Source organism: Lactuca saligna, chromosome 3, assembly GCF_052625555.1.
Source record: "Lactuca saligna cultivar CGN05327 chromosome 3, ASM5262555v1, whole genome shotgun sequence".
NCBI lineage: Eukaryota > Viridiplantae > Streptophyta > Magnoliopsida > Asterales > Asteraceae > Lactuca > Lactuca saligna.
The window spans coordinates 39,312,543-39,333,055 of NC_136419.1; the positions used below are offsets into that span (position 1 = coordinate 39,312,543).

The 20,513-nt window shown below is 37.7% G+C and overlaps 1 protein-coding gene across 1 annotated transcript; it reads left to right on the top strand.

Annotated features, from left to right (window-relative positions):
* The first annotated feature begins 12,232 nt into the window (after positions 1-12,232).
* LOC145033579 (senescence-specific cysteine protease SAG39-like) lies at positions 12,233-13,362 on the top strand. Its single transcript, XM_078982166.1, has 2 exons — positions 12,233-12,665; positions 12,770-13,362. The coding sequence occupies exons 1-2, from the start codon at positions 12,233-12,235 to the stop codon at positions 13,360-13,362; spliced, it is 1,026 nt and encodes a 341-aa protein (XP_078838292.1).
* Positions 13,363-20,513: the final 7,151 nt, after the last annotated feature.

Genomic DNA, 20,513 nt, shown 5'->3' on the forward strand with positions numbered 1-20,513 from the left:
TACACAGGTACACAGGCTTAAAATACGAGTGTTACTACTAATTTAGTTTTATTTGGAAATTTTTTTTAGTATCACCCCTACTAAAACATTTTGTGTCCGCTACTAGTTCCTAGTTAGATGCATCCCGAGAGAACCATAGCGGTTTTAGGTACCATGGTCGGTGGATGGTTGGTTTGTCAATCCAACTAAACGAATCCCATCGGCCACATGTTTATATTGTATAATACTTCATAATTTTACGAAGAAGAAAAGAGTTTGCTTGTGACCAAGTTTCCTTGTATTTCACCATCTATAATTTTAGGCGATGAAACCAAACAAAAAAGTAGTTTATAGGAGATCAAATCGAACCAAACAAATGTCGGCGAAGCTGATTTTTATTATCTTATTTTTGGTATAAAATATGATGGGGCCGACAACCTAAATTACATGTTGGCAATTACCCGTAACACTAGTTATGTATCTGAAATATTCTTTCAATTACAAAGTATATCATTTATCTTTGCATATAATAAAAGGTTCCTATAAATTACATGTTGGCAATTACCCGTAACACTAGCTAAGTCACCAACACAAGAGCATGGTATTTTTTTCACCATTTCTTTTTTTTTTTTTATTTAACATTAATAATCTTTAACCAAACTGACAACCAATTTGAAGAAAAAGAGAATGATGAGAGGTTCAGAACCTATTTGTGAAGCCTTTACTTGATGGTGATGATCGAAGATCTTATAAAATTAGAGGGTGGTGCCATGGTGGAGTTTTGTAGCTACAATGCTATAAAGGAGATGAAAAAAAAAAAAAAGAATGACATTGCATTGGGTTACAAAAAAAATAGCAATGTATTTATGTTGATTTGTTTACCATAGCATCCTACATTTATTCTAGCATATTACAACATTATACTTACAAAAATCAACATAATTATAGTAATGTCATCCAAATACAATAAAAATCTGATTGTTATCGTTATGACTAGATAAAATTTGCAAAGTACGATGTGTTACTAAGAGAAAAACATGAAACTACAATGTTATAACTAGGTTTATTTTCAAAGTACAATATAAAGGAAACGGGATGTTGTAATAAAATAATATATGCAAGTACGTTGTTGTTTCTACCATTTAGCCCATTTGATTCTTATTGCATTCTACTTCCGTCTCTTTCTATTAGAGTGAGCCCCATAGTAGCAAATCATCAAAATATAAAGCAATCTTCGCACGCCTATTCAAATGATCAGAGAACTAACTAACCAGAGACTCCAAAGAGTGATGTAGCATCTCAGGAATTATGAAATTCATATTGCATGCATAAGCTTGAACCAATTAAGTATGGAGGATTTTCTAGCCTAAAACCCTTAATTACTAGCTTGTGTTGGAGGCAAGGCCTGAACATAGGGCGTTCATATCGTGAACGCTTAGCATTCAGAGCATGGAGTTGGATGTAGAGGCCAAGATGAACGCGGGACGTTGCAGGGAGGAACGCAACGCATTCACCGTTTGCACTCAAAAATCGTAAATGTGCACTATTTAAACAACTTAAGACCCAACGCTCTTCAGCCTTTCAGCCTCCACTGTACCTTAAGTCTCATTTCGAAACCCTAAAGGTATAAAGTTTCTATCTTACTACCTTATAGCTTAAGATCTAGATTAGGGCTTGTTTTTGCTTCTTATGAACATATGGATTCTCTTTGGGAGTTTGAGCTACTCCAGGAGCCTAGAATTGAAGATCCTCAGATTTTTGAGTTGCTAGAGTCATAAAAATGGTAACTTGATGGTGGAGGACCAACCATGCAAAGGTTTTGGGTCTTGATTTATGGATTGGAAGCTTTAATGGATGTTGAGTTCTTTTTGGGCTATGAAAAGGTGCCAAGTTGAGGACTTTATGGATTAAGACTCTGATAAGAAGCTATTTTGAAGATTTGAACTTTGGACTTAAAGTATTAAGACATAAATGCAATTTTTGGTCCCTGGTCGGGAACGCAGTGTGTTCATCTTTGGAACGCCATGCGTTCTAGCATCGAGTCCCGATCATCGGTCAGGCAGCAACCACCCAGCATTCCACAAGGGAACGCCCCATGTTTGGTCCAACAGTGTGCTTCTGTGGGCTTTCCACTCATTCTGACTCGATCGAATCATGAAGTACAACCTAGTACATGTAATCTGCATTAGAGACTTTACGCTCAATTGCTCCCCATATTCATACTCCAAGTTTTATGGGCATGTTTGTTATAAACTCATAAGCTTTGTCTAAACACCATGCACGACCTAAAAGATCTAAAACACACGCATAATGTGGATGATGTGGCACAATACCATAATCTTTCACACTATTGAATATTACACAACCTTCTTCTATAAGTCCAACATGAGTGCGTGGTGTAAGAATCCTAATGAACGTGACTTTATTTAGACTCGTACCAGCTTGGTTCATTAAATGGAAAAGATTTACAGTTTCATGTGCTCTACTATGCTAAGCAGTTATCGCAGTCGAGATTTCAATAACGGTCACATGCCGCTATTTGAAATCACGGTTATCGCAGTGGTATAGCGGTTTTATAATATTATGTATAATTTATATTATATATTTATACAAAATTTATATATTAGATTATTAATACTATATAGAATTAATATCATAAAAAATCATATAAAAACATAACATAATCTATATATAATATTCTAATATAGTAATATAGAAACTAAAAAGTGTCAAAATACCATCGCAGCTCAAGTCGTTCGTGGTTTCTATGTACTGAAACAGATGAGAAAAATGTAGTGGGCTAGTTAAAAAAATAAAAATTTATTACTGAAATAACACACAATCATTTTTTTTTCTTTGTTAGAGTAGCCCAATATGTACAAAATTGTAAAAGCAGGTGTAACGTCGCTATAACGCTGACGATATTCGCGGTCAATAGCGCTGCTAATAGTGTCACCATTATTCGTAAACACTATATCAAAATAACATTTCAGTAACATCGCAAAACGCTATAGCGCTGTTATAGCACTGCTATAGCGCGCTATTGATAGCATAGCTACTATGTAAGACATATCCAACAATCATGACACTCCAAACCACATTGTTTTTGGTTTTTGTTTCATTAAAGACTTTCCGGGCCAAGTCTATGTTTGCACATTTTGCATACATGTGAATAAGTGTTGTGTTGACAAAACAATTGGTTTTTGTTTCATGAAAGTTTTTAATAGCAGGAGTACAAGCTAGTTTGACTCCTTTCAAACCTGCATCTGCTAGAATGTCAAGCACACTCTTTTTTTTATTCATATATAATCCTTGCTCGGTCTTGTGTAATTCAACCACAATGAAATAACTTATTTGTCCTAACTCCTTGATTGTGATCATTTTCTATAAATATTCTTTTACTTCTTCGATTAACTAGAGATTAGGATTGTAATAATGTAACGTCCACGAATTCAGACTAGATGTTTTTAGGATTATAAATAACAATATTTATTTTATCGGAAATTTAAATCGTCAAATAAGTTAATCGTAAATAAATAATTAAGTATCTTTCGTACGCAATACGTGTTATATAAATGATATTTATATATTGTGTACATGTTTTATGGACAAATATTATGGGCTTATAATATTTGTATAAAACATTATTATAAATTACAATAAATAACATTTAAAATAAAATATTATCTAGGATAAATCATCTTAGCAAAATTGGTGGTGTAACACTCGGTTTCGGATTTGTTTCTTTATTCATGATTGCGGCCCAACCATCATTCGTCATTAGGCTTAGGGTCTTGGAGACGAAGGAATTTGGCTCTTTCGGATGTGGGTATTATGATTTAAGTGATCCAAGTGCTTGATGGTGTCTTTGGAGGCCCAATGTATAATCTTAATTTGATAACTCAATCTTTTATGGATTGTAGGTTTGGCTCGGAGGTTTTAAGGATTGGGTGTGTTGTTAGAAGCATAGGGCTTCTCGTCACCTTTCAAGGAGGTGGATCTTGGTAATCAAGTTTGATGTAGCCTTGGGGTTATAGACCCAGAATCTTAACACTCTTGGGAAGCTTCAGGAGGTAAAATGTTATCATGTTGACTTGTAATTGTCCTAGTTTGAGTTTAGGGAAATATTAAGGGTTTTTATGGTGTATTAAGTTCTCCTTGTGAGTTTTAGCCACTCCAGGAGCTTGGAGTGATAGATCTTGCCTCTTTTGGTGTTTCTAGTTCATAAAAAAATGCTTGCTTGATGTTTAAGAATGGTTCATGCATGTTCTAGTTGGATTATGTGGTGTCTTAGTAGATTAAGTTGGTTGTTGGGTCCTATTGAGTCATGCAAATGCATAAAGGTGTCAGCATTATGCATTAAGAGCTTAGTTTGAAGGTCTTATGAGGTTTTAATGTGAGGACTTAAAGGATTAAGACGTGTTTTGAGTTTTGGAAAAGTCCTGGTTACGCCCCATGTAACTGATGGTACACCTAGTGTACCCTCTTTTGGTCGCAAATATGGAATTCTTTGAGTACGCCCAACGTAGCTGAGCATACTCCCCGCATTCTTCGTTCAGATGGGTTTTGCGTTTGTTGTGTTTTGAGCTTCGCATCCTTGGACCACATTCTTTCTTTGGGCCTTCTGTACAAACTGAGATTTATTATTGGCTAAGGAATTATTCGGCTTTAGGATAAGGCCCATATGGGGTTGGGCCCTATTTGTAAAATTGGGCTATTAGTGGGCCATTATGGATCTTGTAGTTTTGGGCCTTTTTTGATTTTGGGCTTGGGCGTCAGTTTTGGTAAATGTTGGATGATAGGTAAAATGGTCATTTTACCCCATGTATGGATTATGGATCATCTTTTGGAACCCAATTGCTAATTAGGTATTATTTTGGTATTGATATCCCGGAGGAGTTGTCAGGGTAGCAGCTAGGGATTTCTTTCAGTGAGCTTCTGTATACGAGGTGAGTCTCCTCACTGTTCTATGGGTTAAAGACACTAATGCCGGCCAATCTGGTTTATGTATTGTAGGAAAACACGGGGGTAACCCCTGGCATTTTGTATGAAAGACAGTGAGGCGGCTCCTGGCAAACTGTATGCAAGACCAGGGTCTTAAATCTGGCAGGTAATTAGTTAAGAAGTTTTAGATTATGTATTAGTTGTCTTTGTGATGTTTGCATGGAAGATCATGAGGTGGCTCCTGGCACCTGTCTGTAAGACCCAGGGTTTTGGTCCCCAGCCTAAAAAGAAAGACCACGAGGCGGATCGTGGCATAATGGCAAGACTATGGTTGGCACATATCACTTTTATTGATTGATTCGATATGTATTATACGTATGGCTTATTTGCTATGTGTGTTGGATTAGATGTGTAGTCTCACAACTATAATTGGTATGTACTTGATTTGAGATTAGCATGGTCCTTTTCGGTTGCCTGCACGATAGCAACTAGACTGGATGAGTTTTGGAGTAAAGGGTTAACTAACGGTTTATTAATATAATATAAGAATAATATATTAATTGGTAATTATATTATTTAATTAGTATTGATCATAAATTAATTTGGAATTAATTTAGTGATCAAAGGAAGTGATTAAAAGAACGGGGAGTGATTATGTAAATCAGTGATTGTTGTATTTTTGGGCTATTGGATTCTATTGATGGGGAGTGGACGAAAATCAATGGCAAGCCCCCATAGAGTTTTCGTACAAGGCCTTTCATTTGGGGGTCCATGGATTGCTTAGGGCCTAAGCAAGGGAATTAGGGTTTACAATTGAAAACCCTAGCAGTCGTAACTATAAAAGGAAACCCTAGCCTCAAGAAATCGGTATGCCTACCTTCTAAGAGAAACCCTCACCGATTTATATCTCCTTCTACCTCATTCTTTGCTTGTGGTGCTTGTAACTCCGTTAGAGGTGCAACATTTAGGTCACTAGGCTTTCAAAGGTCAAGGAATTGAAGTGAAGATTACTTGTTACTATTAGCTAACAAGAAAGGTATTCTTCTTGTTCCTAATATGTATAGATTTCAATTTTATATAGCAGATCTAGGGTTCTTGCTTTGGAAAATTAATTTGCTTGTATAACTAGAGAAAAACCTAGATCCAAAGGAAATAGGGTTTCATGTGCACATAGGAATGTAGATATGCTCAAAACTCATCAGTGGTATCAAAGCCTATGTTGTTTTCTGTTATATTTTGGCGTGAAAGACCCTGAATGATATGATCTCTAGTGCCCGAGAGCGGGAGATTGATTTGGAGCATTATGTGAAGAGGGGGTCGGATCAGGTGCAGACATTGGAGTGTCACGTGAAGAGACCCAAGACTTATGGCCAGCGTTTGAGAGGCCAGCAGGGCCAAAGTCAGTGCAGCACATGTGGGAAACTACATGAGTTGCTACAATCGTAGCAGGATTGGTCAGGTCAGCAGAGATTGTCATCAAGGGGCAAGCCCATTATGTTTTCACTATGATCAGGTGGGCCAGAAGAAGGCCGACTGTCCGATGTCGTTAGGAGGAGTAGTGAGTGTACACACTCCGACTACCTTGAGGATCACTGATAGACGATAGGGTAGAGCAAGTGCCCTAGTGGAAAGGAGTCAGGCTTTAGAGTGTTGGTTAGGGGAGGTTACGACTTCAGCATGCAATGTTGCGGGTATGTACCTTTTGCTTTCCTTCAGTTTGGGTAAGTGTATATCTGGTTTATTTCTATGCTTATGTTTGAGTTATATCTTCAAGAAATTTTATATGCCATATACATTCCATGAATCTTTTGTGGTTTAGGAAGGGTTATTTTTGTATAGCAGGTTTGGTGTGTTTGGTGTTATCCTGGTTTGTACTTGAGAACAGATTAATGGCATTGTCTGAAAGGTTTATGGTCAGGATTTAGTGGGATTGTTGTCCACTATCGCCAAGATCTAGTGGTTTTAACAATTATGCTTGGATTGGTTTTTGGAGGTGCTGAGGGAAGTAGTTTGTTGCTGAGATTTTGGTTGGGGAATCCATCATTTGGATTCAAGATTTGAGTGAGATATCAGGTTAAGCATCTAGGATCATCAGCGTTGTAGGGATTCAGGAAGTGTTTAGTTGGTATTCGGGGGTTATGTAGTCTTTGAGTTGGCTAGTAAGGGATCATTAGCAAGAATACGCACTGGTTGTCAGCAGATTGATCGTTTGAAAGTGCGAAAGATTGGGAATTCTTCAATTCTCGTGTGTTGTGAGAATATACTCAAATCAAAGTGGGGGAGAATCGTCTAGGGATTTAGGAGTAGAAGCGGTTTTGAATCTAGGATGAGTTTCGCGTCCCCGTTGGGGAGGAAGGCGACCCAAGTCACTGTTTGGATTGAGGATTGTGTGAGTTGGAAGTTCGGGAAACTTACCAACATTAAGGTCTCGACTCTCAAAGTGTTCGAATTGATAGATTAGTGGTAAGGCATTAGGATGCGATTATAGTAAAGTGGAAGTGTTGTAAGGTTGCGGGGTAGCCCGTAACATTCACTAGTTATCATATGATCTGGGGTAAGCCCCAGTGTCATAGCAGAGTAAGGGTGTCGTTTATTTCGATATAAGATCAGTTAATTTCAATTGTAGTGATACCCTATTGGTGCGGGATTAGAGTGTTGACGTTTGGCCGAGAAGCTCAGAGACTGATGGATTCTGCGGATTTTCATTCATCTTAGTTGCGGTGGAGTACATCATAAAGTAGAAGCGAGATCTGATTTCAAGGACGAAATCTATTTCAAGTGGGGGAGAATTGTAACATTCCGTTTTAAATAGATAAATAACATATTTAAATAAAAAATAATCACTAAAACTCTGAGATGTACTTTTTATATATTTTATTTTTAGCCTAAAGTCGTATTAAATTAACTGGGTGTACACCTTCGGGTGTTAATAAATTATATTTTTTGGTTTAGAGGATCAAAATTGTAACATGCGTAATTGAAATGTAAAGAATTTTGTAGAGTTGGGGTTGTAATGTAAATATTGGACCATATCTGAACTGATTTGTGGATTCAGCGACCAAACTTTAAAAAAATATATCAAAGTTTCATTTGAACACAGGATTTGAACCCATATATTTCCCCTCCTATTTTTAAGGGTCATGTTACCAGAAACCCTAACCCTAAGCTTATCCACCAGCCACCACCTTTGTTTCCCCAACCTACAACCACAATTGCCAACCTCCTCGCTATTGCCTTGCACCACCGAATAATTGTCGATGCACCCAGTGCCGTTAAGGAGGATGGCTACCGTTGGACGTCGTTGCAGTGGACGATAAGAAGAAATAGAGTCATCATTTTTGTTGCTAATGTTCGCAAGCCAGGGTCGCAACCTTCTCTTCTTCTTCATTCTCTTGTTGTTGCGTCGTCACTAGACCACCACCGCTACTTCTTGTTGTTTCTCTTTCGTAGGTTCTCCAGCTGCCATCCTCCTACGACGGTGAGGTTGCTATTCCGTTTGGTGTGTATTTTCCGACGTGTGGGTACTTGATTCAATATATGTCGCGGGTGTGGGTGTGTTTAAGTGGCCGGAAATGTGAATAACCACCATGGCAGCCAACCATGGTGGCTGCCACCACCAGCCACTGTGAGAGATGATTGTGTGTATCATATGGTGTTTGTGTGCATGTGTTTTAATGGTATAGGGCTGTAGGAGCATTTCTTTGCCGATGATCCAAAGAAAAACCCACCACCACCACTTGCCACCATACTTCTACCACCAGCCGCCACCTTGGGTGGCTATGTGTGTATGTGTGTGTTGGATGAATATTTTATGTGTATCGGATTACTTAGATAACGTTTTGGGTTTAAAAAAATGGTGGTTGCCGCCTCCTTCCGCAATGGACCGCCGCAGAACACCACTACCCGAGGTGGCAGTGGTTGGTGCCCAATTTATTAAAATATATATATTTTTTTATTTAATTTAATAATATTCTAACTTAAGGAGTTGGAAACCCTAATTAAGGTTTATAAAACCCTATTGTCAAGAAAACCCTAGTTTGGGGTTGGTCGAGACCCACATTAAAACTGTTAGTTAAACTTAAAATAATACCTAATAATTATCTACAATTAACTTGATTCAATATTGGAATTAATGGATTAAGCCTTTAAGGGGTTAAGTGTGAGCACGAAGCTTAGTGAGTCCCCCCAAACTATCACATACCATACAAATAACACATAAGAGCATATATTTTGCCTTGCTCACTACATCGGGGCCCGCCTGACATCGGACGAATTCGGCATCACGCCCCGCCCGACATCGAACCGAAGTATGACATCGGCCCCTGCCCGGCATCGGACCAAAGTCTGGTATACATATAACATAACAACAAGCATATAACATAAACACATAACATAAAACATATAAACCTTCCTCGGGCTTGCCTCGGCATCAGACGGAAGTCCAGAACACATAACACATAACATATAAGCTAAACATTCCTCGGCCTTGCCCCGACATCGGACCAATGTCCGGAACATATAACATATAACATATAAGCTAAACATTCCTCGGGCTTTCCCCGACATCGGACCGAATCCCAGAACACAAAACACATAAGAAATAAGCTAAAAATTCCTCGAGCTTGCCCCAACATCGGACCGAAGTTCGGAACACATAAACAAATACATGCAAGAATCACGAAGACATCAAGCATACAAACATTCCTCGGGCTTGCCTCGGCATCAGACCAAATTTCGAAAACATATAATCTACATCGGGCTAATGCCGGCATCGGACCTAAGTCCGGCATACGCTAACCTACATAAACGGGCCGACATTGGTTCCTTCGACCTATTTCTACTAGAGGAAAACTCACCTCACACTGCTGAAGTCCCGCAGACAAAACCCTAGTTGCTGGATGACAGATTCCCGAGTCTGTCAACATGAAAATAACACCCAATTAATAATTGGGTTCCAACATGTATCCATAAGGCCATGCTTGGGGTAAAAGACTATTTTACCCCTATCTTAGCTTGATTCAAGCCTAAGGCCCAATCCATAATCCCAAAAGTCTAATAATGAACCAAGGCCCAATTATGGCCCAATTTTCCAAATTGGGCCCAAACCTTTACATGGTCTTACCCTATGGCCCAACCATTAATTATTGGTCTAACACTTGGTATTCTAATGGTCCAATATCTCATAATCATCAAGGCCCAGTTGGCCTACGTATGACCCAATTTTCCCAATTAGGCCCAAGCCTGTCCAATGGGCCTTATCTTAAAGCACAATACAAATATTCTAGTACATTTACTTGTTAATAGTTGGCTCATCAAGAGTCCAGATATCTTGGCCCAATAGAAAGGCCCAAATCTAAGCCCAACACAATTATGGTTTTCACATGAAATGACGATTAGGGTTAAGTGTTTCCTACTTAACCCATTAAGAACTTACTCCATTAAGTCCATCAATTTGTCTGTTCAATCATGTAGTGTTGTCGGCTTAATCCATAATCCTAATCCGGTCATCTAAAAATGCGGGTCCCGACAACCCATAATACATATATCCAAAATTAGGGTTTCCAACCCAATCACAACCTAATAGGCCCAAAAGTTAAGTCTTTAGATCAATTAGGGTTTCATTGGGCTCATCAGAGTTTGATAAGTCGGGCACCACCCACTACCACCTAGGGTAGTGGTGGTCAACGATGGCTCACGGCAGCTTGTGGTGGTTATGATCCTAGTCTATTTTTGTCAAAGCATCCGAAACGAAATCTAAACACAAGCAAGAGCATACTGCCACCCAACACGACGGTTGGTGGCGGCAGCCACCACCTCATGGTGGTGGTTATGAGTTTTCTTTTTATATTATTTTGACACCGATTACAATTTACAATGAAAAATCTCAAATAACACACACACACACTAAGGTAAACACACACACACACACAACGACCCATGCGGTAGACGGTGGTGGTAGATGGTGGTGGTGGTGGTGGCTTTCTTGGTTTTTCGGCCAAAACAAACACACAAACACCCTCATAGCCGAAATACACCTACACACATGTTTTGTTACTTGAAAAAGGACCCATCCACCCACCTAACGACGTACGGTGGCGGCAGCAGTGGTGGTTGGTGATGACAACCACCACCTTACGGTAGTGGCGGCGGTTTCTCTTAACCTTTTGCCCAGCAACACGTCAAAAAACGCAAATAGAATACACACTAACTGCCAACGACTTGTCTTGAACGGAAACAGACATCACAGGTTTGCAGTGGTGGCTTCGACGGTTCGGTGTGAATGAAACAATGGCAAGGAACATCTCCGCCGACATCAATGGCACCGGTGAATGCTGGTGGTTATCGGCTCCATCAGCGGTGGTCTACTCCGACTTAAACTGCTAAGGAGGCGGCTGAGAAAGCTCTGAAAAGGCGGTAGCAACGGACACAACGTCGGAAAGAAACGGAGAATGGTGGCAATCGAACGGAAATGTGGAAGTCTGGTGGTTTGCGGTGGTGGCTTTGGGTTTTGTTTTCAGTTTTTAAATTAAAAAGTCACACAATAATTATATATTTATATATGTAAAGTATTAAATGTAATAAATGTGATAGTAATTGTAATTAATAAATTTCTTTATTCCTTATTTCAAAATTCTATTTAAAAAAAATACTTAATGTTTATATTTAATATTTAATTTTTTATTTAATCAAACCGTATAATATACGAGTTTTACACTTAGTAATTATATGAAATGAAGAACATCTTGACAAGATGCTCTAACTTATATTCTCTATTAAAATACATCAATTTAAATACAAATCTAATTATCAGATATATGCAATTCTAAATTGGAACCTTAAAAACAAACCAAGAAAAATGATTATAATATATATATATATATATATATATATATATATCATGAGACTCTTAGACAATTTCTCCCACCACATATACTAGACACAATTAAATTCCAAAATACTGGTCAAGTTATGTTCTGTAAGCTTTTAACTTAACTTTGCTTATGTTAAAAGAACAAATGAGTATGCAATAGTTTTAACCTTCAGAATACTAGAGTCCAAAAATGGAAATCCAACATGGGTAGTGTCATCAATCCTCTATCTAAACAACTTATACCCTTGGCTTAACATCATTTTAATTAATATAATATTAATCAAACCATCTGATCTTCTACGTACTTGAAAACATATATTTCGTTTTTCAAACAAGGACAAAATCATTTCTTTCTATATAAAGCCAACCTCTCAGCAAAGAGTTTACTCCAACTTATATTCATATCCCTTATTTCATATATCTACAACCACTATGTCTATGTCATCCACAAACCACACATCTCTGGCATGTTTGGTTTTACTCTTCTTCTCAGCTACTTTGCTTTCACACACTGCATCCCGGTTGCTCCCTGACAGTTCAAGCTATGAGAGCCACGAGCAATGGATGGCTCGTTACGGACGTGTTTACAAGGACGCTGATGAGAAAGAACGGCGTTCAAAGATTTTCCAAGAGAACGTTCAGTACATACACTCATCCAACAATGGCATGAACAAAGGTTACAAACTAGCAGTGAATGAGTTTGCAGACCTTACAAACCAAGAGTTCACGAGCACAAGGAACCGATTCAAGGCACATGAATGTTCCACATCCACCTCTGCTTTCAGGTATGAAAACGTGACAGCAGTCCCCTCATCGATGGACTGGAGAAAGAAAGGTGCAGTAACACCTATTAAAGATCAAGGCCAATGTGGTAATTAAGCTAGCTAGCAAGAATTAATTGTTTTAAGAATTTCACAACTGAAACGTATTCTATGTTGCTGACTTAAAAGGTTCATCATGATATATATGTTGTAGGGTCTTGCTGGGCGTTTTCAGCTGTGGGAGCAATGGAAGGAATAACCCAACTGACAACAGGTAAACTAATCTCTCTATCTGAACAAGAGCTTGTGGACTGCGATACTAGTGGTGTAGATCAGGGATGTGAAGGTGGTCTTATGGATGATGCCTTTGAATTCATCGTAAAGAATAAAGGGCTTACAACAGAGAGCAACTACCCATACAAAGCAGTGGATGGAAGCTGCAACAGCAACGAGGCATCAAACCATGCTGCAACAATTACGGGTCATGAAGATGTTCCTGCTAATAGTGAAAGTGCACTGTTGAAGGCTGTAGCCAGTCAGCCTATCTCTGTGGCTATTGATGCAAGTGGGTCCGACTTCCAGTTCTACTCTAGCGGGGTGTTTACCGGAGAATGTGGCACGGAACTTGACCATGGTGTTACTGCGGTTGGTTATGGAACGACTGCTGATGGAACTAAGTATTGGCTCGTGAAGAATTCATGGGGAACAACTTGGGGTGAAGAGGGGTATATAATGATGCAAAGAGATGTTGATGCGAAAGAAGGAATTTGTGGCATTGCCATGCAGGCTTCCTACCCCACTGCATGATTAATTTCTGGATCATCATCACCAACAGTAATTAATACTATTGTATATTATATCTATAATCTATTTGGCGCCGTGTTATTTAATACAAGGAAACTTATAAACTATGTACATGTATCTGAAAACTAATTAAGTCTTCAAAAAGCTGGAACTATCAAATTGTGTATGCATCTCATGAAAATTTGTGAGCTTGGATGTCTTTTCCTGATGCCATTTGCTAGTTTCTCTGAGCCTGGTAATTAATGTCAACATAAGAATCACCTATATGTTGAGGATGAGAAAGTTTCTCAAGGTACAAAGGAAAAAAATAAAACATCTACAATACGAACCAAAGAGAATTTGATGAATGTTTATCTTGTTTCACTAATGATACCCGAGTGAGGAAAAACACTAGGTATTTTTAAACATGTGCAACTAGTTTCAGAGTTTTTTACATAAACCTTGTAGTCGGAAAAATGAATTACCAAGTAATGGTATTTTTAAATATATTTACCTATTAATTGTAGTTTTATTAGAAACTATAAAAAAAATAATAATAAAAATAAAAAGGAACTTACACCCTTGTTTTCCTTGGTCGCGGTTTTTCTCCCTCTCCCTGAGCCTTCAACACCATCACCGGTAACTGCCATTATTATGTTATGATACGTTGAAAATTTTTATGTTATGCATATCTTCGTTTTGCCTTCAACTCAAATTATTTTCCTCTAGGTACAGGCGTTGGAACTAACTGACTTTTTTTTTGTGCAACTAAATAGATTAGCTGTTTTCTTTTGTTTTTACTTGGAGCTCAAGAACAGAACTAGAAGCATGTATGAAATGGGCTAGATACCGAACATAAGCATTCCGTTTAGAAACTTTAATGTTTTGTGATTCAGGTCAACATTATTTTTTCTAGTAGAAGAGTTTTCTGATGGGGTTTGCTATATCTATAATACTTTCATGGCATTTTCACCTTCATCGTGTGAACCTGAATTTTAAATTGCAATCGCTTATTCTGATGAATAACGGACATTCGGATCGACATGACAGATCGTTCCGACCAGTGGTGGACCTTAGTGGAGCCCCGGGGTCCCGGGCCACTGTTCCGATTCCGGCACGTAATGTAAAAAAAAAATTATGTTTTTTTTTTTTTTATGTTTCTTCTGTTAGGTACATAGGTACACAGGCTTAAAATACGAGTGTTACTACTAATTTAGTTTTATTTGGAAATTTTTTTTAGTATCACCCCTACTAAAACATTTTGTGTCCGCTACTAGTTCCTAGTTAGATGCATCCCGAGAGAACCATAGCGGTTTTAGGTACCATGGTCGGTGGATGGTTGGTTTGTCAATCCAACTAAACGAATCCCATCGGCCACATGTTTATATTGTATAATACTTCATAATTTTACGAAGAAGAAAAGAGTTTGCTTGTGACCAAGTTTCCTTGTATTTCACCATCTATAATTTTAGGCGATGAAACCAAACAAAAAAGTAGTTTATAGGAGATCAAATCGAACCAAACAAATGTCGGCGAAGTTGATTTTTATTATCTTATTTTTGGTATAAAATATGATGGGGCCGACAACCTAAATTACATGTTGGCAATTACCCGTAACACTAGTTATGTATCTGAAATATTCTTTCAATTACAAAGTATATCATTTATCTTTGCATATAATAAAAGGTTCCTATAAATTACATGTTGGCAATTACCCGTAACACTAGCTAAGTCACCAACACAAGAGCATGGTATTTTTTTCACCATTTCTTTTTTTTTTTTTTATTTAACATTAATAATCTTTAACCAAACTGACAACCAATTTGAAGAAAAAGAGAATGATGAGAGGTTCAGAACCTATTTGTGAAGCCTTTACTTGATGGTGATGATCTCGAAGATCTTATAAAATTAGAGGGTGGTGCCATGGTGGAGTTTTGTAGCTACAATGCTATAAAGGAGATGAAAAAAAAAAAAAAGAATGACATTGCATTGGGTTACAAAAAAAATAGCAATGTATTTATGTTGATTTGTTTACCATAGCATCCTACATTTATTCTAGCATATTACAACATTATACTTACAAAAATCAACATAATTATAGTAATGTCATCCAAATACAATAAAAATCTGATTGTTATCGTTATGACTAGATAAAATTTGCAAAGTACGATGTGTTACTAAGAGAAAAACATGAAACTACAATGTTATAACTAGGTTTATTTTCAAAGTACAATATAAAGGAAACGGGATGTTGTAATAAAATAATATATGCAAGTACGTTGTTGTTTCTACCATTTAGCCCATTTGATTCTTATTGCATTCTACTTCCGTCTCTTTCTATTAGAGTGAGCCCCATAGTAGCAAATCATCAAAATATAAAGCAATCTTCGCACGCCTATTCAAATGATCAGAGAACTAACTAACCAGAGACTCCAAAGAGTGATGTAGCATCTCAGGAATTATGAAATTCATATTGCATGCATAAGCTTGAACCAATTAAGTATGGAGGATTTTCTAGCCTAAAACCCTTAATTACTAGCTTGTGTTGGAGGCAAGGCCTGAACATAGGGCGTTCATATCGTGAACGCTTAGCATTCAGAGCATGGAGTTGGATGTAGAGGCCAAGATGAACGCGGGACGTTGCAGGGAGGAACGCAACGCATTCACCGTCTGCACTCAAAAATCGTAAGTGTGCACTATTTAAACAACTTAAGACCCAACGCTCTTCAGCCTTTCAGCCTCCACTGTACCTTAAGTCTCATTTCGAAACCCTAACCCTAATTATGAGTGTGTGAGCTTGGAAGACCATCCTTAAGTGTATTTTGGTGTTCTTGATGAAGAGTGATCACCTTAGAGTCTGATTGATCAAGGAAGAGCTTTTGGATCCAGGTTCTCCATCCCATTTTCAAGTCTCAAAAGGTATAAAGTTTCTATCTTACTACCTTATAGCTTAAGATCTAGATTAGGGCTTGTTTTTGCTTCTTATGAACATATGGATTCACTTTGGGAGTTTGAGCTACTCCAGGAGCCTAGAATTGAAGATCCTCAGATTTTTGAGTTGCTAGAGTCATAAAAATGGTAACTTGATGGTGGAGGACCAACCATGCAAAGGATTTGGGTCTTGATTTATGGATTGGAAGCTTTAATGGATGTTGAGTTCTTTTTGGGCTATGAAAAGGTGCCAAGTTGAGGACTTTATGGATTAAGACTCTGATAAGAAGCTATTTTGAAGATTTGAACTTTGGACTTAAAGTATTAAGACATAAATGCAATTTTTGGTCCCTGGTCGGGAACGCAGTGTGTTCATCTTTGGAACGCCATGCGTTCTAGCATCGAGTCCCGATCATCGGTCAGGCAGCGACCACCCAGCATTCCACAAGGGAACGCCCCATGGTTGGTCCAACAGTGTGCTTCTGTGGGCTTTCCACTCATTCTGACTCGATCGAATCATGAAGTACAACCTAGTACATGTAATCTGCATTAGAGACTTTACGCTCAAAATTGCTCCCCATATTCATACTCCAAGTTTTATGGGCATGTTTGTTATAAACTCATAAGCTTTGTCTAAACACCATGCACGACCTAAAAGATCTAAAACACACGCATAATGTGGATGATGTGGCACAATACCATAATCTTTCACACTATTGAATATTACACAACCTTCTTCTATAAGTCCAACATGAGTGCGTGGTGTAAGAATCCTAATGAACGTGACTTTATTTAGACTCGTACCAGCTTGGTTCATTAAATGGAAAAGATTTACAGTTTCATGTGCTCTACTATGCTAAGCAGTTATCGCAGTCGAGATTTCAATAACGGTCACATGCCGCTATTTGAAATCACGGTTATCGCAGTGGTATAGCGGTTTTATAATATTATGTATAATTTATATTATATATTTATACAAAATTTATATATTAGATTATTAATACTATATAGAATTAATATCATAAAAAATCATATAAAAACATAACATAATCTATATATAATATTCTAATATAGTAATATAGAAACTAAAAAGTGTCAAAATGCCATCGCAGCTCAAGTCGTTCGTGGTTTCTATGTACTGAAACAGATGAGAAAAGTGTAGTGGGCTAGTTAAAAAAATAAAAATTTATTACTGAAATAACACACAATCATTTTTTTTTTCTTTGTTAGAGTAGCCCAATATGTACAAAATTGTAAAAGCAGGTGTAACGTCGCTATAACGCTGACGAGATTCGCGGTCAATAGCGCTGCTAATAGTGTCACCATTATTCGTAAACACTATATCAAAATAACATTTCAGTAACATCGCAAAACGCTATAGCGCTGTTATAGCACTGCTATAGCGCGCTATTGATAGCATAGCTACTATGTAAGACATATCCAACAATCATGACACTCCAAACCACATTATTTTTGGTTTTTGTTTCATTAAATACTTTCCGGGCCAAGTCTATGTTTGCACATTTTGCATACATGTGAATAAGTGTTGTGTTGACAAAACAATTGGTTTTTGTTTCATGAAAGTTTTTAATAGCAGGAGTACAAGCTGGTTTGACTCCTTTCAAACCTGCATCTGCTAGAATGTCAAGCACACTCTTTTTTTTATTCATATATAATCCTTGCTGGGTCTTGTGTAATTCAACCACAATGAAATAACTTATTTGTCCTAACTCCTTGATTGTGATCATTTTCTATAAATATTCTTTTACTTCTTCGATTAACTAAAGATTAGGATTGTAATAATGTAACGTCCACGAATTCAGACTAGATGTTTTTAGGATTATAAATAACAATATTTATTTTATCGGAAATTTAAATCGTCAAATAAGTTAATCGTAAATAAATAATTAAGTATCTTTCGTACGCGATACGTGTTATATAAATGATATTTATATATTGTGTACATGTTTTATGGACAAATATTATGGGCTTATAATATTTGTATAAAACATTATTATAAATTACAATAAATAACATTTAAAATAAAATATTATCTAGGATAAATAATCTTAGCAAAATTGGTAGTGTAACACTCGGTTTCGGATTTGTTTCTTTATTCATGATTGCGGCCCAACCATCATTCGTCATTAGGCTTAGGGTCTTGGAGACGAAGGAATTTGGCTCTTTCGGATGTGGGTATTATGATTTAAGTGATCCAAGTGCTTGATGGTGTCTTTGGAGGCCCAATGTATAATCTTAATTTGATAACTCAATCTTTTATGGATTGTAGGTTTGGCTCGGAGGTGTTAAGGATTGGGTGTGTTGTTAGAAGCATAGGGCTTCTCGCCACCTTTCAAGGAGGTGGATCTTGGTAATCAAGTTTGATGTAGCCTTGGGGTTATAGACCCAGAATCTTAACACTCTTGGGAAGCTTCAGGAGGTAAAATGTTATCATGTTGACTTGTAATTGTCCTAGTTTGAGTTTAGGGAAATATTAAGGGTTTTTATGGTGTATTAAGTTCTCCTTGTGAGTTTTAGCCACTCCAGGAGCTTGGAGTGATAGATCTTGCCTCTTTTGGTGTTTCTAGTTCATAAAAAAATGCTTGCTTGATGTTTAAGAATGGTCCATGCATGTTCTAGTTGGATTATGTGGTGTCTTAGTAGATTAAGTTGGTTGTTGGGTCCTATTGAGTCATGCAAATGCATAAAGGTGTCAGCATTATGCATTAAGAGCTTAGTTATAAGGTCGTATGAGGTTTTAATGTGAGGACTTAAAGGATTAAGACGTGTTTTGAGTTTTGGAAAAGTCATGGTTACGCCCCATGTAACTGATGGTACACCTAGTGTACCCTCTTTTGGTCGCAAATATGGAATTCTTTGAGTACGCCCAACGTAGCTGAGCATACTCCCCGCATTCTTCGTTCAGATGGGTTTTGCGTTTGTTGTGTTTTGAGCTTCGCATCCTTGGACCACATTCTTTCTTTGGGCCTTCTGTACAAACTGAGATTTATTATTGGCTAAGGAATTATTCGGCTTTAGGATAAGGCCCATATGGGGTTGGGCCCTATTTGTAAAATTGGGCTATTAGTGGGCCATTATGGATCTTGTAGTTTTGGGCCTTTTTTGATTTTGGGCTTGGGCCTCAGTTTTGGTAAATGTTGGATGATAGGTAAAATGGTCATTTTACCCCATGTATGGATTATGGATCATCTTTTGGAACCCAATTGCTAATTAGGTATTATTTTGGTATTGATATCCCGGAGGAGTTGTCAGGGTAGCAGCTAGGGATTTCTTTCAGTGAGCTTCTGTATACGAGGTGAGTCTCCTCACTGTTCTATGGGTTAAAGACACTAATGCCGGCCAATCTGGTTTATGTATTGTAGGAAAACACGGGGATAACCCTTGGCATTTTGTATGAAAGACAGTGAGGCGGCTCCTGGCAAACTGTATGCAAGACCAGGGTCTTAAATCTGGCAGGTAATTAGTTAAGAAGTTTTAGATTATGTGTTAGTTGTCTTTGTGATGTTTGCATGGAAGATCATGAGGTGGCTCCTGGCACCTGTCTGTAAGACCCAGGGTTTTGGTCCCCAGCCTAAAAAGAAAGACCACGAGGCGGATCGTGGCATAATGGCAAGACTATGGTTGGCACATATCACTTTTATTGATTGATTCGATATGTATTATACGTATGGCTTATTTGCTATGTGTGTTGGATTAGGTGTGTAGTCTCACAACTATAATTGGTATGTACTTGATTTGAGATTAGCATGGTCCTTTTCGGTTGCCTGCACGATAGCAACTAGACTGGATGAGTTTTGGAGTAAAGGGTTAACTAACGGTTTATTAATATAATATAAGAATAATATATTAATTGGTAATTATATTATTTAATTAGTATTGATCATAAATTAATTTGGAATTAATTTAGTGATCAAAGGAAGTGATTAAAAGAACGGGGAGTGATTATGTAAATCAGTGATTGTTGTATTTTTGGGCTATTGGATTCTATTGATGGGGAGTGGACGAAAATCAATGGCAAGCCCCCATAGAGTTTTCGTACAAGGCCTTTCATTTGGGGGTCCATGGATTGCTTAGGGCCTAAGCAAGGGAATTAGGGTTTCCAATTGAAAACCCTAGCAGTCGTAACTATAAAAGGAAACCCTAGCCTCAAGAAATCGGTATGCCTACCTTCTAAGAGAAACCCTCACCGATTTATATCTCCTTCTACCTCATTCTTTGCTTGT